Raw genomic sequence first — 23,349 nt, 5'->3', positions numbered from 1 at the left:
TTATCCTATGTGTTTTGAAGTTTCCAATTGCTATTTAACATGTCTTTTGTGGTGTAGTACATGATTTCATATAACTTATCATAAGATTTACATCGAATAATTATATTTTGTACATTTTGCACCAAGCAGAATGGTGCAAGTTCGAGACTTGTAGAGCTTCCCACTGCTTCCTTTCCTTCTCCCACCTTCACATGATGAAAAAAAACAAAAAGATAAGGAGGACTATAGGTGTCTTGCTAAGTATGATAGTATCAAGCAATTCAGGCTCTGTCTGGGCTCGATGTACCCTTATTCTATGCAATACAAATGGTTTACGCCTAGTTTTTCCAGATAATGAGATGTACCAAGGACCTGTGTCCCAACACAAGCCCTGTATTGTACATACAAGCCAGCAAGGGGCCAGTATGTCTGGTACAAGCCCTGATTCTTAATTTGTGATAGCATTGGATATTTCCTAACCTGAGGAATCCGTATGGGCTAGTGTGATTCATAGGCACTTTGATAGCCATACCATGCATATGTCAAATTAGGAATATCTAAATGCATATTCACATTATGGGCATAGAATGCCCAACCAGGGATAAACTATCAGATATGGGAAAATAACTCAATTAGGGTGATTGGATATTTATGGTAGGCTGGTAGTTCACTGGGAGAATTGTGTATTTATTTTTTGTAAAAAAGTAATGAAACAGTTGTATAAATTTGTTCTTTTTGGGATGAAAGAGTTTCTTTAGTGTTCAATAACATTCTTGCCATGTTATCCTCGAGAACTAAAGCAAGTTTTTGGCAAAGGTGGTGGATGCTAGCGAAGATGATTGCACTGTCTCACTGGGGGCTTAGATCCTCTTTTGCATTTTAGGGAGTTGGTTGCAATGCTATTTCTCCAGGTAACCTACATCTTAGGTGTTAAGGTCATATGAAATGTGATAAATCCAACTAATTATGTGTGAATTAGTCATATACCTAGATAAATCTAGTAACCAGCCTACCTACATAGTCCCATATGCACAAGATATGATCCTACTTGTTCAGATATGCATTTAGATGTGATCCTAGGCCGTAGGGTAGGCCTTGATGCAGGCCCTAACCCTAGCACTGTAGGGTGAGAAGCACAGGAAACAAGAAGAGAAAAGTGGAAGAAAAAACCATGAATAAAATTCTGTTAATCAATCAAAAGTCTGCCCCAAACTAAACCCCAGGCTGCCTTATATAAACAAGCTTTACAAGTCATACTACAGATAGGAAATCCAACCCAAAATAAAAGGAAAACATGCTAATACTATTTAACCCAAAAATAGGAAAATTTGATAAAAAAAAAAAAGCTAATTCAAATATTGGATTTTTGGAGTCTCTGGCTATGAATCCACTAGCTTCTATGAGGTTTAGCATGGTCCAACTGATCATAGTACCTACCAGCTATATCCTTCACTGCATCAATTCTAAACTTGCCATTGAAGTCATATGGATGGTTATAGAGTGTTTAATAGTAATAATAATAGACCATGTCACATGTAGAGGATGTCTTCTGGTCTTTCTTTAGGCCTTTGGGAGCATGTGGAAGAGCACTTTTGAGTTTTGTGTATCATCTTACTAAAGACACTATCTATGATTATGGGTTACTAGGCTTTAGAAGCCATGAGGAGGCTTTCTATCAGAAAGACCTAGCCCTGTCCTGAATATTAGGAGAGCTAGCAGTCTGGCCTCACTATTGAGGGGTTTTCATCTCTCTTATTTGTGATTGTTTAGTGGTGGCCAACCTCCTTTTAAAGAGATCAGGAGTGGGCTCACCTCCGAATAAGTGTGGCTGCCCTTTCTTGTTGGACTGGGATGAAGATGTCTTTCTCATTATAAAAGAGGAGAGTTCGGTCTCTAATCCCTTATCCTGATTGGATTGAAGTTGCACTTGTCTTCTCTTGGTTTTCTTGTATTCGGTCCATGTCACACCATCACTCTTAAGGCTCTTTGCTCATCATACCCTTGGAAAAGAACCTCAGATCACACCAAAGATCAATTCCACACGACAACAAAAGAATAAAAAGCACTCATGATTAACCAATTTTGACTCAAAATCTATTTCATCTTTGTAAAAAGCAAGAGTACAAAGGTTGACATGGGTGTTACGACTCCATACCAAGGATGGCGGAACCAATATGGACAAGCATGCCGGTTGGCAACCAATATGGTACAATATTGAACTATGGTGTATTGCAACCACAGGAAGGGTGAGGGAGAGGGTACTTGAGGAAGAAGGAGAGGGAGAGAGAGAGAAAGGGGAAGAGAAAGAAGGAGAGGGAGAGGGGGAGAGAGAGAGGGAGGGAGGGAACTCACTGGAGAGAGGCCGGATCTAAAGCCACCACCTCTTCTTTACTGGAAGTGGCCATGGGATCCCAACCCAACCTTATGGCGGTCAAAAGATGTCGGCCCTATCACAATCAAAATATGCTAGCCCTATTGTGAGAGGAACAGGGGGAGGTAATGCACGGAGCCTTCGCCTTAGCCTTGGTGAGCAAGAAAGAAGTGACCATGATTCGAAGGGCTATTTCAAAGGGCCATCAAAGAGAGGTTCCCTTGGAGTTTCAAAGGGTTGGAGGAGGCAGAAAAGGGGAGAGGGGGGAGGAGACTAGAGGAGATGAGGGTTTCGAAGGGTCACAATGGGGAGCAAGCACTTCTATTTTGGTGATGGCAATGAGCATTTCAAAGGAAGATTTATTGTTTCAAAGGGTCACAATAGGTAGAGAGCTTTTCTTTTGTGTGTGTGTGATGGCTGCGAGCGTTTCAAAAGGGGATTTATTATTTCAAGCCCGGAACCATATCAATAACCAACTGGTCTGGTTCGTTACATCCCAAGCCAACCAGTTCGGTACATCTCGAGCCAGCCGGTTCGGCATGGTTTGGCAATCAATGCTCGACACTGAACCTAGACTCCACCTTTTGACTCAGATAAATTAAATCTCATAAACAATCTAAAATTTGATCAAAACTGATATATGTACCGACATAATAACAAAACCAGTATTTTTGACAGTTCTAGCAGCTCTTTAGTAAAACAATTACAACTTCGTATTATCTCCAATTAACATGACTGCAAGCTATTAGATGGTTTATTCAGTGAGTTAATTAATCAATCATTTGGCTCTCTTGTTAAACAACTAGGATTAATAGTTGGTTCCCAACTGAACAACTCTAAATCAGTTTTCTACACTTACAACTTGACTAAAATAAATGCTTAAAAGTCAAAATAAAACTCAACAAGTGAAACAATTTTGTACTCAAGTTGCTGATCAAATGGCAATGCACTTGGTCTTGCAGAACACTGGGGCCATATCTGCTATGACATGCAGATATATCTGGCTGGAAGACTTACCTACCTTAGCACTAGGTAGGATGTTGCTATTGGGCTTGTATCAAAAATATCCTCTACTTGCATTAGGTTGTGTTTAAAATCTTTATGCACATGTATAATGATTTTTTTAGTTGTTTAGAAGAACACAAAATTAAAGATGCTGCTTTTCTTACATGGGAATTCCTCACTGATAGTTCAACTTTGCCTTTATTTCAGGAACACTGTAAATGGTAATCCCCGCTGGTGCTGTACATATCTTCTTGATCCATCAGATACTTTATTTGTTGAAGTGGGGGAGGCATTTATTAAACAGCAAGTGGAAGGTGCACTTTTGTATTATGATAAATGCTGTAAATTGATCTACAAATTACTGACATAGAAATTTGAATTGGGAACTATGTGATTCAAGATTTTGAATACCGGTATTGGTAGCCATTTTGTCCGACTGATAGCACAGTCCGACATGGCCCCGTGTCAAACTGGACCGAACCAGTGCGAACCAACGAAGCGAGGAAGGGACGAACCGTGGAGGAAAAGAGAGAAAGAGAGGAAAAGAGAGAAAGGAGGGGAGGGAAGGAGGTTGAGGTGGTGGAGACACCGCTGATGGCCACATGAGGGCTGCGCAGGCCCTCGGAGGGCTGCGGTGGCCATTGTGGCTCCGCGTCGTCTGCGGGAGAAAAGACATAAGAGAGAGGGGGGAAGAACCGGACCGAGGGGGGTCCGGTGAAAAGGCCGTCGGTTGGCTGCCGTGACCGTTAGACGGCGTAAACGCCACCTCCGACTCTGCGGCTGTGAAACAGGGGGCTTTTTTAAGTCTCCTGTTTCAGGAGTATTTTAAAAAAGCCCGACAACAGTGAAGCTGGCGAAACAGTGAACCTGGCTTCATTGTTTCTAAGTTTTTTTAAAAAAGCATTGAAATGGTGAAGCCGGCAAACCGATTGCTGACTTTACTTTTCAAATTTTTTTAAAAAATTCTTAAAAAATAAAGCCGGCAAACCAAGTGCCGCTTCACTGTTCATCTTTCTTTTTAAAAAAGGGCTAATGCGTGAACAGAGGTGGAATGCCGGCTTCATTGTTCATCTTCCTTTTTAAAAAAGGGCCAATGCGTGAACAGAGGTGGTCGCCCCTATTCCGCGGCCGCGACTCTACCTGCACTGCTTCCATCGTCCGGTGGTCACAACGACCATCCGAAGATCTCCGGCGGCCCCTCTACCATTCTGTCTTTCTGTCTCTGATGGCCTCTCCCCCCCTCTCTCTTTTTCGCTCGTTGCAGCAGCCCTATTAAGCAAATCGAGCCACAGAGGCTTCCGTGGCCCTTCAGCGGGCATAGAGGGCCACCGCCAGCCTCCGGCGGCCTCTCCCTCTCCTCCTCTCTCTCTCTTTCTCTGTTTCCCTCTCTTTCTTCCCCTGCACTGGCATGTGTCATTTTCCCCACTAGTCCGGTACGACACACCCCGAACCGTCCGGTTCGGGACGGTTCTGAAAATCATGATTTGATTAATAATTTGCAATCAATTAGTAAAGGAGAATTATATGATTACTAAATATCATTTCTAAAAACAAAAGAGAAAATGGGGATATATCTTTTAAAGTCTTTTGCAGTGGTATAAAGGTATACATGGAATGCATGATAGCAGAACATGTAAAATAAACTGCTTTACTAGTGATGCTGGTTAACTTAGAGAGGGCTTGTGATGCTTAGGTGAAGCTAAGGGTTAGAAAAATTTAGGGGCTTTGATTACAGAAATAATATCTTTTGTGTGAATACAAACGATCCAGGGATGAGTTGAACCTTCTGTGTGCATTAGAGAATTGCTAAAAATGTAGGAAATTCTAAAGGTCTTATGGGACTTCCAGACACTTTAGAGTTGATCATTAAGTGAATTTCAGATTACAGAGACAAAACTATGCAGAAATCTGGATACAGCTTGCAGATTTTAACATCAAATGGAGGCGAGATAGTTTAAAGATGTGATGAAAGGGAATAACCACGATAGTAATTATCCGCTGAAGTCAATCTCTTTGGAGTAGATAGTAATTAAAGAATTAAAACATATCATATATAAGAAAAGGATTAGAGAAAAGGAAAGGAGGAAAAGAGAATAAATAGGACAGACTGAAAGAAATAGAAAATTTTAGGAAGAAAAGAATTATCATAGCATGATCTTTTCTTCTCTCTTCTTTCACAAAACAAAAATGTCACATCTGGATTTTTAGTTTCTGGCCATATGGCATTTTTATGGCCTTCACTAGTAATCTAAGTTGTTAAACGAACTAAGTAGTTGTCCTTATGGACACCCAAAACCTTTCCTACTAAAACATTCAAATTCCCATGAATCCCTTATTCAAAGTCACCTCAAACTAAGCAAAAATCGCAATTACTATAGGACTTAAATAATTTCAATATACATAAACCAGGAACTCCAGAGACGGTCCTGCACATAATATAACTCATTAGCCAACACTAAACATTATCTAGATTCTAGATACAAGATCCAAACATATATTAAGATCTAAGACTAAACTGATCTGCTCCCTTAAAAGAGATAGTTTCTTCCAATCTTCGAGATAGTTTCTTCCAATCTTCTAATCATGGTCTTATTACATGCATGGAAGTTTGAGCTTGACTCAAAGGATACTCCTCGTGGCAGGATAAGGGCCTAAAATATCCTCCTAGGCTCTTGATTGAGTGATTGAAGCCGTCTATCATTTAAGATCTTGCCTTGGAGGTCTTTCTTCTTTGGCCTTCAATATATTATCAGGAAGAATTTCAACAAGTATGATTTTGTTCTGGTATATGTGATATCAAACATGTAATGGATGCTTATTCTCTGTTGTAAACAATGCATGGGCAACAACTAAACTTTTCAACAATAAAAGCTCATTAAAATTCACACTTAAGACACCATTTATTATTATAGGTTTTAGCTTTGTTACAATTTGATTGTCTGTGTAGTTTAGATTGATACATTGTTCTTTTCTACTTAATTATACTTTACATATAATGTATATTTATTGGTTGTAATCTTGAATTTTTGGCTACCTCTACAACTTGCAGAATATGGAGATATAACTGACATCTACAATTGGTAATCATCTTCTCTTTTGCATTTTAAATGGTTCATATTGGATATTGCATAATCAATTTAGCCTTCAAATACTTGGATTTTTTTCCCTAAATGCTTTGTCCATATAATCAATATCATTCATAAATCATATGATGCTATGATTTAATCCTTCATGTTTTAGTTTGAAAATACTTGTCAAGACCATGGTTAAGAAGCTATTTCAAGAAATTCAGGCTTTCCAGGAAAATAAGATCTCATAGGATTAGTAATATTGCTAATAGAAGATAAATTTTAAATAAAAGTAAAGAGCAAAAATTGCAGTTTATTTATTTAACTGAATCATCTACTCCTTCATTATCACTAATCTGCAACAAAACAATTTTTAGGGCTCTACTCTGCCAGACATTTTATTGCCCTGAATCGTTGTTCAGGACCTGATTTCTTGTTGGATCTGAAAAGTGGATGACAAATTTTCGTTCACCTGCATTCTTATTTCATACCCTGAGGCCCGAGCTCAGATTTAAGAGCTTGAGCTTTTTGGTGAAAACATATATGCAGAAATAAGGAGAAAAACGGGCAGACAGTCATGGATGCATCAAAATCTGTATAATCGAGCCTTGTTTTGTCTAACTGGAAGGCCTTGACTAGAACAACCCCATCATCTAGTCAATCATGTCCAATTACGTTGCTGATGAATCAATCATTTTAGAAATCAATGCACTCTTCAAAGCAAAACTCTTCTGAGCATGGTTGAGTTGCTTCTTTTTCAACCTTTTTAATACATGTTGAAAGTGCAACTCCTACAGACCACAATTATGTTTTCAACTGTTGAAGAATCTGTCAGAGAATAGTCCTCCCTCCTCTGGTCATCTCAACTCAATCCAGACAAAATGAGCTACCAAAGGCGGATATGCCTTTTCTCTGAACTTGCTAGAAATCAGAACTTGTCACTTTCAGATTATAGATTACAACCCTCTAGTTAGCCTCCTCTGATCATAAACTTTCTGAAGTCCACTAAAGTGGAAACTTCAGACAATGACTAACTCTGAAGTCCAGTGAAATGGAAGCTTCTGACAATGACTGGCTTTCATCTTAAAACAATTAGCTTCATTGAATGAGAATGCTGCACCCCAACTTTCAGATCAGACTATTCATCCAAATATGGCTTTAGTCCCAAATCTGGAGTGTATTTGGAAGATCTTGGATACTTGAGCAAGGCCAAGGACCCCAATTAATTGACTTCTGTCTGTAGCCCTTTTGGGTGAGGTCTTGTTACAAAAATAATTGGGTGTTCAATCCAACTCTCTCATTCATGTCCATGAAACATTGCACCGAGGAGCTCCATCTCTTGTTCATCAAACTGTCGTGGCCAAAATTTGAACTTACTCACATCTTGAGCTGTGGCCATCAAAGTCATTCAAAATTTACACTAAAATTTAATCATCCTCGAAGAAATATCACTAATATTTGACATCCTCAAAGAAACCATTAGATTGAACATGGCATAACCGAAGTTGTACCATAATCCATCTCTTAAGTAAAATTCACTTACACACTAAAATCATAGCCTTTATACACAATATCATACCTTCATAATGTAAGCAACTGAACACAAATTGAGGCGTTGCCAATGCCACTTCAACAACCACTGAATCCAAATTCAACTTAAGAATATCAAGTCAACTTCTTCAAATAAGTCCACTAGAGCTCTCACTTATCACTGTAAAATATTGTATAATAAATGAAGTGATCTCCAAAGCTCAGCAAGCATATTCCTACCATGATTAACGAAATTAATGGTCTACTAAAACACAAATGACTTTGATATGAAACACATGACCAAATTATATATGGAAATAATTTGAAATCATTTTTATGAAATTCCTAGAGCATAGTTTTATATAAGAATAAGATGTTATAAAGGTTCAAACTCAAATGTAGAAATGAATCTAAATAATTTATAGAATATCATAAGTCGTATACATATTCAATATTAGATGGCCAAAGCATAATTTATATTTAAGAAACTCTTATATTTCACATAGTTCCATATTCTCTTTCCAAGGTTCACTTATGCCTTAAGACCTTACAAAATCCTCATTATAAACTACATTAGAACATATATATCCTGATGACTGAATCGGTAAATGGATGAGGTTACTTAAGTCCTCCCTGCTAATGTGGATGAAGCCACATAAAACCCTCGAGGTCCGCATATACCACTTGGCTAGGGGTCCATGTAAATCCTCATCAATAATTTGAATGACACTACATATGCCACCCAGCTAGAGGTCCAAAGAAATATCAAAAGAAACAGCTAAGACTGAGATTTAGAACCTTGGAACAACATATAAACTTCAAATTGGCACAAACTTCAGAAAACACAATAAATCCTAAGTTTTGAAAACTAATTGGAGTTTTATAGTTTTAAAACAACTCTTAGGCTTAGAATTGATTATTTTTAAAAAACATAATTTGAAAACATACAAAATTTAATTCAAGCATGGAAAAATTACATAGAATGGACATCATAGTTTTTAAAAAGATGATTTAGGTTAGAAATCCAAAACAACATGTGAGCTTATATCAAGCAAAAACAGTAACCAAATCTGAAATTCAAATTTGTGGTGAGAGGTTTACTTACAATTTGAAGTCAATAAAATCCAATCCAAGCTTCCGATTTCATCGTCATCATCATCTCTTCACTTTTTCTTCTCGTCCTCCTACTCCTAAAGGACCATCCACCTTTTTCCCTTTCCTTCCTAGGTTGCCCTCCTTAGCCATATTTATAGGCAAAGGAGGGAAGTTCAAATCGGTGCCTTGCTTAGCTGCCTGGCTAAGTCTGCTGCCAAGTATGTTGGTTGAGGAGGATGTCTTAGTTGGATGGATGGAAGAATACCAAGATAGAGACTAGATAGGCGATTAAGGCTAAAGATAGGCTAGTAAATATCCTTGTCTTCCTTTTATTTATTTACTTGAGAACTAGGGCTTGAGAAATCCTAGCCAAAATTAAGATGAGGACAGGACATAACTTGTAAATAATGAAGTATCCCCAAATTCATGGTTCCAAGTAAATATTTCAACTCTCAAATCCAAGGTAATTCTTAATCTTAAAGTTTCATAAATTCTAATATACCTAAATATTACTAAAATTTAGAAATCTAGCTAGAGAATTCTTGTCCCCTTTGAAGCGCTTCTTTCCACCAATGGGATCTTCAGCCAAAGGCATATGGGAAGCCCTTTTGTCTACTGACTGAATGCAGGATGTCCCAACCAATGGACAGGAAATTATTCTCCAAGGCATATTATCTATTAGTGCTATTCAGCACTTGGTGCATTGACAGAAGGGTTAATATATTGATCTTGCAAAAATATATCTAACTGCCTAATTTGTTATTACAAAACATGCACCAAAGTTCTCTAGTGAACTTTGGTCATGATATTCTACAATGACCATTATTTCTTTGAACTTATAGATGTCCCTAGTTAGTAAGATGTCCAATTCTATCCTTGACAACCCTTTAGTGAAAGTATGATGAATGTCCTCTAGTTTTTAATTAATTATATATTGTAGATATATATAGCTGCTAGACCTTGATTACTTGGGACCATTATTAGGTGATAACTATATTTACTTAGCTATGATATTATTTGGTTAACTAGCTTCCAATATTCAATGAACAATATCATATAAGTAGCATTTCATGATGTTCATCAAATTCATCCTTAGGTATAACAAGTTGTTGCACCTAGGTTGACAATTTATATCTGCTTCTATCTTTATCTTATAAAGATCAATGTATTATTTGATGTTATTGTACAATTTGTTCCCACCTTTGATGGAGTTCATATTTATTATTTTCTTGTTTTGTAGTGCCCTAGCCTTTCTGTTATCTATTTATTTGTTTTACTAGTTTCTCTCTATTTTGAGAAATACAACATGATTATAAGTACAAATGGTTTTCATGATTTGATAAGTGGTTTTATGAGGTTATGTTGCTGAATATAGTTACCTTTGTCAATGGTTTGAATTTACATATATTATTTGTAAATGTGAAATATAAATTAATAACATCATTAACAGTGACACATTCAATGAAAATTCCCCACCTACAAATGATCCGACATATATCTCATCTCTTGGAGCTGCTATTTACAAGGCCATGTCGAAAGGTGACAAGGATGCTATATGGTTGATGCAGGTATAAATATAATAACTCTATTGCTTCACATGGTTAATTGCATTAACTATCCTTGCATACCAATGTACGCTTATTAGGAGCTTGTGTCGATGGTCTCAATTGAAATTGCATATCTTTCCTTAGATGGCACGAATGAATTTGTAACTTTTGCTCCACAATTTTTGGGGAAACATGAATTTTGCTGATAGTGATTTTAGTGCCGATCAGATGGTGAGGTGTCCAACGATCCCAAGTGTGGGGATGGGACACAATGGGACAGGCGAGACTAGGATGGGAAGGGACATCTACCATCCTAAGTGCCGGGACACAACTTGTCCTGTTCTATGTGAAAACCAGGATGGCCCTGTCCCATGAGATTTGAGTCATTGTTTGGTAACACTCTTAAAATAGTTATAACATGGAAAAAGAGCCATGACAAAAGCATATGTATTCTTTTGTCTAATTAACATACTCTTTTTTTTGTCATATTTGTTATTGAGAAAAGGATTTTTATCTTATGTTACACACTTACACCAAATCAGTGCTTGTCATGACTCCTTTTCTGGCATGCAGGGTTGGCTATTCTCATCAGATGCAGCATTTTGGAAGCCACCTCAAATGAGAGTAAGTGTCTCTCCCTCCCTCCCTCCTCTCTCGTATATATAGGTCAAGGTGTCAAACAATGGTGGGACGACGGGGCATTCCACCATCCTGATTGTCCGGACGTGATAAGTTGGGAAATGGTCTAGATACGCACGGTGTCCTATTCCACAGAAAAAAAATGATACACCCCAACCCACGGTATTGAAAACCTCAACACACACACATGATATCTGTCTACTTATCTGTCTAGCTGTGAATACACATGGATAAGTACACATCTTAAGAATTTGCTAGAGATATATAGACGACCAATAATCAAATGGTTACGAACAATTCTTTCATGAGTGACAGTCTTTATCATTATAAGGATACTAGAGTCCATTACATGCAAGGATCACTTTTTTTTTTTGACTTTTTTGGCGGGGGTTGATTGAAAGACGTGCATGAGAAAGAGAAATGCATTTTTATTTGCAAATGTTGAATCTGCAAAGGCATGCGAGCAACTCTTTTTTTTTTTCTTTTTTAGTTAGGAGGGAGAGGGGTGAGGGTCGTGCTCATGGGTAATGGGGAAAACCATAACCCTTTCTTGGAGGTGGAATGCTAAAGCCACAAAGGCTTCAAGCTTTGGAGGATGGGTGGCCACATGAAACCAGCCTCCAAGCTCCTGTCATTGCATATAGGAGAGAAGAAATATCGAGAAGAGAACTTGCCACCTTGCTTTATCATGTGAATGACTGATTTCCTTATTCCATACCTGTGTGTCTAGAAATTAAATAATCATGTTTAAGTGCATCCATGTTGTCACTTGTTATTTCACTTTCACCATCATTACTATTTTGTACCCATGCTCTAGCCATATGATTTTTGCAACCATAGTTCTAGCAAAAAGAGATTGCGAGATAAGTAAAGGCTGTATGAAGATAGGATTCATCCTGACTCCGGCACTATCTTTCATGTTTGGGAATAGTGCTTGGATTTGTGCCCAAACCATTGCTGATTGAATTGAGTTGGTTCGTGGAAAAGAAAGAAACACTGTTTCATCAAGTGCATACTTGAGAGTTGAGACGAAGTGTGTACTTGGTCCATATTAGTCAAGTGACAGCAAAGCGATGAAGCATCCACATGGAAGAGGATACATGGCTATCTAGGAGAGAAAATGTGGCTGATGAGGAGAAGAAAAACCACATGATAGAGGAGATAAGTGTCATTAGAGACAAACATGAAGGTCAAACAGGAGAGGAGGAGGTTGAAGGGGAGAGGGGGAGGAGGGACAGCACTGGATAAGGAGGATGAGGCCCAAAGAGGGAAAGGAGACTAGAGGTCGGCAAAAGCCAGAATAATAGAGAGGGGAGGTTTTGTTATATGATAATATCATAAAGGAGGCTGGATTAAGCAGGAATCATTGATGAGGTCGACTAAAAGTTCACATGTTCTAGACTTGTAAATTATAAAACTTGAGCTATTTTGGATAGAAATATAGGGAACCAACAGGCTCCCTTTTATTTAGCAGGTTAGTTTTCAGGTCTGGTTAATCTAGCTATTTGGTCCAGATATTCCTGGGTCAGATCACTGGTTGATGCTCCCATCTATAAACCTAACCACAAGGTTATTCATATGTCCACCACCTATTGGGATGATATATTTAGGAGAGTATTACATCTCTTGTTTGTTCATGCCATGTTGAAGGGTATACTTGTGTACTCAAAATACAATGCCTAAGTTGCATTTTTACAATACGTAGCCCCTTATTTTGTCTAAAATGCTAAATAGTGGTTGTTGACCTACTTCGTCAGGAGGCTTCACTTGCTTAACAGAGAAGTCCTCAATTAACAAATAAGAAGGATGCTCATCCAAACTATATCTTGGCGCAACTTTCACCATTTGGGAATGTCCTGAAGACTTTGGCTCTTTTTCCAATAAAATGAGTTGTTGAAATCCTAATATAAGGAGTCTCTACTGCATTATCATTTGAAAAGGTTAGTTCCAAATAATTTTATACAAATCTAACAAATTCATAGTCATTGAGCATAAGAAAGAATGTTGAATATCCAATGAGATCTAGTTGTTCTGAAGATACAGTGACTAGCTTTAAGCGAAGGGCCCCTTTTCCAGTTCAAAACTTTTAATCATTAGCCTATTATCTGTATGCATAACTGTGCACAAACTTTTGTTGGTTGATGACAGTATTTGTTCCTGTGAGGTCATGGATTTAAACTCTGGCAATTCTTCATATCTACAATGTCAATGAGCTATCTAAATTATGTTGAGAAATTTGGAAAATATATTTCACATACATGAATTTCTTCTATGACTGGTTTCTGTTGTTCCATTCAAGATCATGTGTATGATTTTTTGACTACCCTTAACATTCGAATGAGCCATCTATGGAATCTAAGTTACATGGCTAACCCAAATAAAACCAGTTTATATTGTTGACATTTTTTTAATTTCTCAGGTTTAGAATAACAACCTTGTTTTGTTACATCTAAATTATATGACTATATCTCTTGGTAATGTAAGTAATTGCTGCATCTTCAAGGACATTGTTGTAACGTTGTTCCTGCCTATCTACTGCAACAAAAAACCCTTTACAACAGATTATAGTTTAATTGATCATACTCAAATTGCAGGCACTTCTGCACTCAGTTCCCATAGGAAAGATGATAGTGCTGGATTTATTTGCCGACGTCAAACCCATATGGAAAACATCCTCCCAGTTCTATGGTGTTCCATATATCTGGTATTTATTCTATCATGCATCATTTTTTTTTCTAATTCTGACTCCAATATATTGCTTCCCTTCAAAGTCTGAAGATCTAATATTTCATTTTAGCTGTAGAAAATCCACTTTTCATGGATCAAAGATTTATCATACTACATTTTTAAGCTCAAATTATTACTTATTGTAGTTGCATGACCTATGTTTTCCTGATTGGCTATTTTTAACAGGTGCATGTTACACAACTTTGGTGGAAACATTGAAATGTATGGCATGCTAGATGCGATTTCATCAGGTCCTATTGATGCTCGTGACAGCCAAAATTCAACTATGGTATGCTATGGGTTTCTTTTACAGTATTTTGTTTGTCATTTTCAACAAGGAAAAATGAAAATGGCTATTAGAATAATTTCTTCTTTGGTGTGGATGTTGTCTTTTGCATTGAGAAGTAGGTTAACTTGTCAAATTCAGCTGCATGGTTGATATGGATTTACAAACCAACAATTTCCATTAGTATATATATCCTCTGATTAGACCCTGATGGCCAACAAAAATAATATAATTCATTTTTTTGTATTTACGGAACCTTTATGTAATTTTAAATAGGTTATAGAATCCTATTTTAAGTGAACTTGGTGTGAGCAAGTCCTAGAATAGGTATATATTGGGTTGAACAAGTCATGGAATCATTAGAGTTTGATTTTTGGTTGTTTAAGTACCTTTCTATATATAGGCATAGGAGTTGTTCTGGATTTTGTTAGAAAATATTTTGAGGATTGGTTACTTGCCTATCAACAGTCCTAGCTTGATTTGTTATTACACGATTTGTACATGATAAGTATATTTTACGACTATTTATATGCAAAAGAAAACTCATCAAAGTAATTTTGGAAAACAATCAAATTTATTTTATTTTTTCTGACCAATCCCCTTAGCTTTTATTGTGCTCTTTTTGTCCAGTAGTAAATTCCTTGTTGGTTTCTCATTTATCCTCAAGGCAAGTATCTTACACCTGAGAAGTCACTATAGATGTAAATCTTCATCTATGCAGTCTAGCATCACAATGACTTGTCCTCACTTCTTATTGGTTTACATGGATCTCTTGATGTGGAGGACAATCAAATGCTATTACAATGAGATTATTATCAATTTTGATAAGTAGGTTCCAACTAGACATGCTCTCATGTCAAATAGTCAGTGTGATGCACCTAAGGGTTGATGTGGAATCTCTACACCATCATCTAGAAAGTCATGGTTATCATCCAAAGCCAAGAACCATTTGAATGATATCTCCCAACCTCATCCTTAATACTGGTGTATTTAACGAAACAAGAACAAGAGTCCTAGTTCTACCTAGATGGCCGTAATAAATTGGCAAGATCTCCTATAATATTCTTGGCAAACGAGGATCCATAAAGCCAACTCCTAATTTTTGGGTAAAGGTTGGATGGTTATGGCTGAGTCTCCTGCAATAATCTTGTGGATTGTTGGTATCTAATGCCATGTAGATATCTCATGCTAATGTCAAATACCCAAATAATTATAGAATTATAAATAGAAAAAGGTAATCTCATTGCTGCCTCAAAATAATGTATCTTACACAAGATCATAGCTTTGTTAATACATGAACTCTGACACCTAAGACACTAGCCACAAAGCAATGCTTGACTGAGAAAAAATCTCTTCATTATCTGCTTTCTAGGAGATTAGAGACTTTCAAAGTTATGCCAAATAAGCTAGTTATATATCAATAATCCATAATAATGCTAGCAAAATTAGCTTCTTATTAGGCACAAAGCACAAATAGAGAGCGAAGAATGGTGACATTCATTCCTCATGAAAAGGCAAATCATTTCCTTTAGCTCTAAATTGCATACCTTGTAACATACTACCGTGAAATGCTTTCAATCAACAGCCTTTTCAAGTAAATCAATATTACCGTTGTGTATCATTTGATTCCTCATAGGTCTTCTTTCTTCATTATTTAAAGGCTGTATATTATTATTCATCCATTTTTATTAAAATGAGGATGCATGCTTACATTTTTGTTAATGTGCACACTGTCCTTTAGGTCGGTGTTGGCTTGTGCATGGAAGGAATAGAACAGAATCCAGTTGTCTATGAGCTTATGTCTGAAATGGCATTTCGGAATCAGAAAATTCAACCTGAGGTGATAAAATTTGTTGGCTTGCTGAGTATTGAATATATATTTACATAAGGGAAACAATAATCTTTTATAGAAATATTCATGTATTAGTTTCATATTTGGTAGTTCAATGGATTATACCTTTTCTAGTAGGTTATCTGCATATAATTGTCTGGTTGAACAAACAATGTTTTGTGACCCACCATTTATCAGCAGACCCAAGATTTTGGACAAGCAAAAAGCTTTTTTCTTTTTTCACTGTTGCATGGGCTGGTTTTCTCTGTAGAAGAAGAAAATGTTAGTGAGGTTTGACCTGAGAAATGATGCAAAGCAACCTCACAAAGGTCACCATTTGTCTCCATTCCTTTATAATGGTGACATAATAGATAAGCTTTAGTTGCTTTAACATGCAAATTGATTTGTTGCATTTAGTATTTCTATATGATGTCATCTATTCCTTTTGTTTGTTGTGAATTTTACATCTAAGCAGCTATTATCTTTTAACTTAAATTTCCTGAATTACCAAATGCATAGAATTTATTCGTGATCACCTTTCTTTCGCCAAACCTGAATTTGTTAAACTTCCAGATAATGCTTAAGGAATTTATAAACCTCTCTCTCTCTCTCTCTCTTTCTCACACACACACACACACACACAATCTACAGACTGATCCATCCATCTATATCTCTATGTTGGCAGCCATCACCTTCTTAAGAGTCTCTAATGAAAATTTGATCTAAATTTCTCTTTTCAATGGAACCTTGAAAGCTCAAATCTCGAATATCTTCTTGCAGTACAGACAAAAGCCTCACATAGATCTTTGCTTCAAAGAAGTTGCCTTATATGCAAGACATATGACTAGATAAAGGAGCAATGATACAGAACTGAGAGAGAAGAGACGAGGAAGGAGAGAAGGAACATACGGAAGGTAGAAAGATGGTTGCACAGACTAAATTGTCCAGCCATGCACCTCTATATTTTATTAGATAGCTAAGCCATCCCCTCCCCAGGTGGTTAAATGAGAAAAAATAATTGTAGGGAATCTATTGGCTTATACACTAGGGTGATGCAAGTTATTATGGACAGATAAAAAACAAAAATTTGACCTTCAATCCTCTGTACTTCCCGATAAACAACAGCATAGATATCATAGCATCGAAGCCTGGAGCAACAGTCAAATAATTTTGTCTGATATGATAATTTATGGACATGTCAGCCAGCTGCTCATCAAATTTTGTATTGGATATTATAATATATATTTCCTCCACTTTCTCTCCAATGACATAACAATCCGCTTCAATATGTTTCAGGTTCCCTTTCAGAATGAAGATTATTTTCATGCAAGAGTCCTTAACCAGAATTGTTCAATAAGTGATCCTACCCAATAAACATCTAAAGTATATACGGCCCTATATAATTTTTGGTAGCACAGCACCCTATAGATTCAAGCATATATGGAAGGGTTTAATTTGTAATGCTAGCCATCTCTTTTTTATTATCTTATTTCAATTACCGAAATATTTATAACATACTGATTATGATTTATGACCATGAATTTTTAGAGGCTGATGCATTCGAGTGCTGAAAGAGTGTAGGTTATAATTAAAGTTTTGCTAATCTTGTAGGCCTGGTTAAAGAGCTACTCTTATAGGCGTTATGGTCAAGCAATACCCCAAATTGAAGCAGCATGGACAATTTTATATCACACAATATACAATTGCACAGATGGAATTGCGGTATGTTTCTTATCTTATTATTGGCATTCACTTTCTGCAGTCCTACATCATTTATGGTAATTCCTTGGTAATAATGTTAAGTGGATTCTTTAATTGACTAGCTGCAACATGTAAATGTCACTTTCCTTGCCTACTATTTGTCATATTCTAGTTTTTTTTAAAAAAAGATATCTAGATAGTTATTTTTTCTATGGTCATGTCCATGTCTGAGTTGCTAGAAACCTTTGCTGTTTATTGTTTGACATGCAAACTATAGTGAGTGACTAAATTTTGAAATTTACTAATCATTAGAATAAATATGCAGAAAAAACTCAATGAAGAAGATCAAAAAGAATTGCAAATACAAAGAAGAATATGTAGGATGCTGGGCTTAAATTTATCTATAATTGTGGGTATCACTGTTCAGTTCAACACGGAAGAATACGGTGACATGGTCCAGCAGAAATGTTGCAGAAATATGCACCCCTGTGCCATCCCTGTAACCTGTTGACGCAGTGCATGTCGTTGAAATAGAATGACATGAAGAACATATAAATCCTTGCTTGCAACTATCTAGTTATTACAAAATTTAATTATGAGGTTTTGGCATTACCTGATACGTTGGTTGTCTAAGTTATATTATTACTTGGAGAGGGAAATAAAGGAATGCCAAGCCAAAAATATGTTTGTGTCAGGAAAAGTGTGAGGTGTGTAGGCCTGGTAGAAAAGTGAGGATGCTGGGCTTAAATTTATCTATAATTGTGGGTATCACTGTTCAGTTCAACACGGAAGAATACGGTGACATGGTCCAGCAGAAATGTTGCAGAAATATGCACTCCTGTGCCATCCCTGTAACCTGTTGACACAGTGCATGTCGTTGAAATAGAATGACATGAAGAACATATAAATCCTTGCTTGCAACTATCTAGTTATTACAAAATTTAATTATGAGGTTTTGGCATTACCTGATACGTTGGTTGTCTAAGTTATATTATTACTTGGAGAGGGAAATAAAGGAATGCCAAGCCAAAAATATGTTTGTGTCAGGAAAAGTGTGAGGTGTGTAGGCCTGGTAGAAAAGTGAACCGCAACTCAACAATAATAAAAGGAGAAAGGAAAAGGAAACATATAAATATTATGTATGAAGATATTCACTCTCAACCCCCTCCCTCAGGGCACCCAAGACAGGAAAAAGAAAGCCATGATGGACTATTAATTGAGACTTCACCGAGAAGGGAAGCATTAAAGAATTTTGTGTTTTTGTGGAGTAGGCAACTTTATTGGCCGAGGAAATTTGTAAAAAGAACATTCTAACTAGCAATGTTGCATAAAGAGAAATTGTCAACATCCCCAGTAAAATAAACACTCAAGCAGCAATCACATTATAGTTCTTAGGTTTCCAAGAGATGAGAAAATTTCAGAGAGGATATAAATCTTGTAATGCAGTTGTTATCCATCAAAATTTTCAACACATTGAGGGTCATGAAAGGCAGAAAGATAGAGTTCCCATGAAGAGGGAAAAAGAGTATGCTGTTTACATAGAGATATCTGTAAGAAGGTGAAAGATAACAACATAGAAAGCAGTCTGGCAGGGCATCTTACCCACTGCATGGGTAACAGGCAATGTCTGGGTCAGATATTATTAGGTTGATAGCAATTTTTTTGGATCAAACAAAAGGCTCGCCATTGTCATTCCTAAGCTTCTGGCAAATCAGAATAGTAGTAATACCTGTACGAGTATTCGTCAAATGGGCATGAGAATAATGTCATCAGCATTCTCTTGATTGGTGAATATCATCAATAAGCCATAGTGAGAGAAGAGCTTCTTTTCTGTCTTTTCAATTTGATCTTCTGCAAACACTATCGACTGTCTTTTTGTCCTGATGTGGCCAATTCTTTGGGAAGCAAATGAAAAGAAAGTGTTTTGCCTTATCAAATATATTTGTGGATCCAGATTTTGAACTTCCAAATGCATCGAAGATAATTGCTGATAAATACTGGTGCTAGTCTGCCATTTCTTTTGTCAAAATAAGGAATTGCAGTATTTTATCTCCTTTTCCAATACAATCATGAAAATGCTTCTTTTCCAGTATGATCATGAAAATACTTCAAATACCCCTTTGTCAGGAACATACATCTAGAATTTCCATTAAGGACAGTTATTTTCTTTTTCTGTCTCTTGACAGCTATCTTGCTGATCCACTTCATGTTTGGTCGAGGAATCTGGATGTCAAATCCAGTGCATTATGGCGTTTGTGAGTCAACTAAAGGGATCCAGATTCATAGACAAGCTGTGTTCACACAGTTATCAAGGCTCAATTCAACCACATGGCAATCCCAATCATTTGCAATAAACGAAATTTATTTGATCTCCAAATAACTCGATTTAAACAAGAAAACATGTGTAGCTTCTCTGTTACTGCACACAAGATGCTCCTATGCAGCATGGTGTAGATGTGAGCTCTTTCTTGTAGTATCACCATGTTTTTTCACTAGACTGGTATGTCATACATAGTATGTAAAGTTAATTACAATGTATGGATTTTGCATGTTTAACATTGGCTTGATCAAGCTTCTGATCAGGGTCTGAAGCAAGCGTCATTATCTAGTCCAGTTCGTCACTATAACCATAAAGCCATAAATATAACCTGCAAGCCTTGTATATGGTTGTAATGTAATTTGGTTTTAAACTGGTTGATGGTTATATAGAATCTAATTCATAGTGTATGATTTGGAATTATGAGTACTTATCTTTCAGTACTTACTCTTAGATCTTAACATTGTTGAAGTTTGACTCAGGCAGTAGTGTGTCAAACTGAAACCTTGTCTTGATCTGTTGCCTACTTGCTGGATATATTGAAACAGGACCATAACAAAGACTACATAGTTCAGTTCCCCGACTCCAGTCCATTTCTAACGGATTCTCAACTTTCTAAAGAAGGATGGATACAAAAGCTCCCAACGTTGGAGCAAAACCATAGATTCTCCTTCAGGGAGACCAATGCTAATGTGCCACAGCCACATTTATGGTATTCAAACAAAGAAGCAATCAAGGCCCTCAAGTTATTTCTTATTGCAGGAAATGATCTTGTGGGAAGTCTTACATATAGGTAAAAATGTACTTTCAATTGTAAAAACACCTTTATTTTTCTGATTTAAATCCTCAATTATGACCATAGTCTTTGCTCAATTTTTGCATTTTCTTTGTGCCATAATTTTCATTAGCATTATAGTTGTCAAACATAGTGCTTAATATGTAAAAGTAAAATAAAAGATTAAAAAATTACAAGCCAAAAGGAAGAACACCTAAATGTCGAGTGCCAAATAGTCAAAATCCACCCGATATTTACCAAGAAATTTGGGTTAAACAATTTTTATGAAGTTGTACCTAAATTATTTTTTTTAAACAGATATGATCTTGTTGACCTTACAAGGCAAGTACTATCAAAATTAGCAAATCAGGTATATTTAGATGTGATGATCGCCTACCACAGCAATAATGCCAGTGCAGTAACTCTTTATAGCCACAAATTTTTGGAGCTCATTGAGGATATTGACACACTTCTGGCTTCTGACGACAATTTTCTACTGGGAACATGGTTAGAAAGTGCGAAAAATCTATCAGTAAATAAGAATGAAAGAAGGCAGGTCAGATCCAATTTTCGTTTTTAAGTACTTTATGATGTTAAATTTCCTTTATGTTTGTAAGTAAATCATTTTTTTGTTCAGTATGAGTGGAATGCAAGAACCCAAGTGACAATGTGGTATGATAACACAAAGACCAATCAGAGTAAACTTCATGACTATGGTAATTAATACCCTGCTTTATTCGGTTAGGAATTATGATAAATTCCAAAGAGGTGTGACATAACATCATGGTTCGTTTTGCTTTTCTTCCTTGTCATCTATGTCATTATCAGCTAACAAATTTTGGAGCGGGCTATTGAAGGGCTATTACCTGCCGAGAGCTTCAACTTATTTCAGTTATGTATCAAGAAGTTTGGAAGAGAATGGCAACTTTCCATTAGAGGAATGGAGGAAGGATTGGATATCTTATTCTAACAATTGGCAGGCAGGCACCGAAGTCTACTCAGTTAAAGCAGTTGGTGATGCTTTGGCCATTTCTAAATCCTTGGCAGCAAAATATCTAAGCTGATCCCTGGAGGGCTTTTAAATTAGCTGACTTGCAGTCTCACTGCTTCACTTGCTATTTCCAATTTATTGTCTTAAAATGCAAGACTTACATTTTGTAAAAGACATTGTAATTTTCTTTTGATTAAGATCCTCCTCAGAGAATAAATTTCATGTTGGTGTAATTGACGGGTTATGTTAACTTTAGATGGTTTGGGCCTGTATTGTTTATCATAAAGTTATGAATGTCAAATATTGAAAACTCAAATTTCTGGTGACTAGTCTGCAATCCCTTTCTGAGCAGCAAACTTAAAAGTTAAACCTTTTAAATAATGAGTTTGAAAATGAAGTTTGATTAGACAATAGAGGCATTCACCTTTTCCCCTTTTTTTTAATATTTGAAAGGTAAGGTAATTCATTAATGAGAAAACGTGCATCAAGTTCCAGCGTACATCTCTGCCGCAGGGCATTCTTACGAACCGTCGGTGATACAAAGGAGAAACAGAAACATGAAGTTTATCAGGTACATACACCTCTGTAAATTTGTGAGATACCCAGAAAAAGGAAGGAAAAGCCTTGCTGCTTCAACAATTGACCTTCTTGCAGATTGCAGCTGTTCATAGGTAGTATGTATTCTCTGCCACCATGCACTCCATAAGGATTTCCTGTCCCTCTTTGAATTTCCATTTTGAGTATATATATATATATATGCGCATCAAAATGGCATAGGCGCCAGATTGCTGATTACTGAGAGAATATCATGATTGGCTCAGTATCGCCAAGACTCGAGCCAAACAAGCACACTACCGGACGAACAGCCAATTGCTAGAAATGACTGCTCTAAGTTGTTTTGCCCTAGTTTATTGACTCCATTCATGTTGCATTTTGAGGAGGGTACAGTTCCCACAATGCCACTGTTGCATCCTCAGAGCAGGAAGCCATCAGCTTGCAGTCAGTTGAAAATGTCACCGCATGACACTGCAGATCCAATAAAGTCTCATCAATTAGATTGGCAGTCTAATCATCATGACACCAAATTTGATGTTGTAGGTGATTAATTAGAGGCTACAATTCTGGAGTCTGGCCTTGAAAAAGACTTCGAATATTCCATAAACTGATGCTGAAGAAATATAAACTTACATCTTCAAGAACTGCAAAGTTACCTTTTAGTTTTAGAAGTTTTAATAAAATCTACATTTGAATAAATAATCTAACAGTATTTATAGACTAAACCTGTTAGAATGAAGAGTACTTATGAATGAATTTAGAAGTACTCTGACACAGCCAACAATTGGTCTTTGATGCTAGCGTTTCAAAGATTTTAGCTTACTAATTTTTCTTTTTTAATTATTTTAGTTAATGCTGCTATTTTTTGTCAATTTTAATAAGTGACATCATTGCGATGTTATCTTCTTCATGAAACATTAAAACAGTAATGG

General features: G+C 36.6%; 2 protein-coding genes across 4 annotated transcripts in view; one reads left to right on the top strand and one right to left on the bottom strand.

The window, feature by feature from the left end:
• Positions 1-22,178, top strand: part of LOC105057579 (alpha-N-acetylglucosaminidase) — a 30,014-nt gene extending 7,836 nt beyond the window's left edge. For both annotated transcript variants that reach the window (XM_010940224.4, XM_073248384.1), the window contains 12 exons: positions 3,563-3,669; positions 6,405-6,435; positions 10,499-10,616; positions 11,169-11,219; positions 13,829-13,938; positions 14,148-14,250; positions 15,989-16,087; positions 17,690-17,800; positions 20,645-20,889; positions 21,190-21,427; positions 21,509-21,587; positions 21,700-22,178. In XM_010940224.4, the coding sequence (XP_010938526.1) occupies positions 3,563-3,669; positions 6,405-6,435; positions 10,499-10,616; positions 11,169-11,219; positions 13,829-13,938; positions 14,148-14,250; positions 15,989-16,087; positions 17,690-17,800; positions 20,645-20,889; positions 21,190-21,427; positions 21,509-21,587; positions 21,700-21,935 (1,528 nt within the window). In that variant the 3' untranslated portion in view covers positions 21,936-22,178. The remainder of the gene's footprint in view (positions 1-3,562; positions 3,670-6,404; positions 6,436-10,498; positions 10,617-11,168; positions 11,220-13,828; positions 13,939-14,147; positions 14,251-15,988; positions 16,088-17,689; positions 17,801-20,644; positions 20,890-21,189; positions 21,428-21,508; positions 21,588-21,699) is intronic.
• Positions 22,179-22,260: 82 nt separating this feature from the next.
• LOC105057577 (protein DECREASED SIZE EXCLUSION LIMIT 1) overlaps positions 22,261-23,349 on the bottom strand; it is a 35,598-nt gene continuing 34,509 nt past the window's right edge. For both annotated transcript variants that reach the window (XM_073248530.1, XM_010940221.4), the window contains one exon: positions 22,261-22,888. In XM_073248530.1, the coding sequence (XP_073104631.1) occupies positions 22,784-22,888 (105 nt within the window). In that variant the 3' untranslated portion in view covers positions 22,261-22,783. The remainder of the gene's footprint in view (positions 22,889-23,349) is intronic.

This window comes from Elaeis guineensis, chromosome 14 (genome assembly GCF_000442705.2).
Source record: "Elaeis guineensis isolate ETL-2024a chromosome 14, EG11, whole genome shotgun sequence".
Taxonomy (NCBI): domain Eukaryota; kingdom Viridiplantae; phylum Streptophyta; class Magnoliopsida; order Arecales; family Arecaceae; genus Elaeis; species Elaeis guineensis.
The sequence above is the reverse complement of the archived record's forward strand: the minus strand, read 5'-3'. Positions and strand labels throughout refer to the sequence as shown.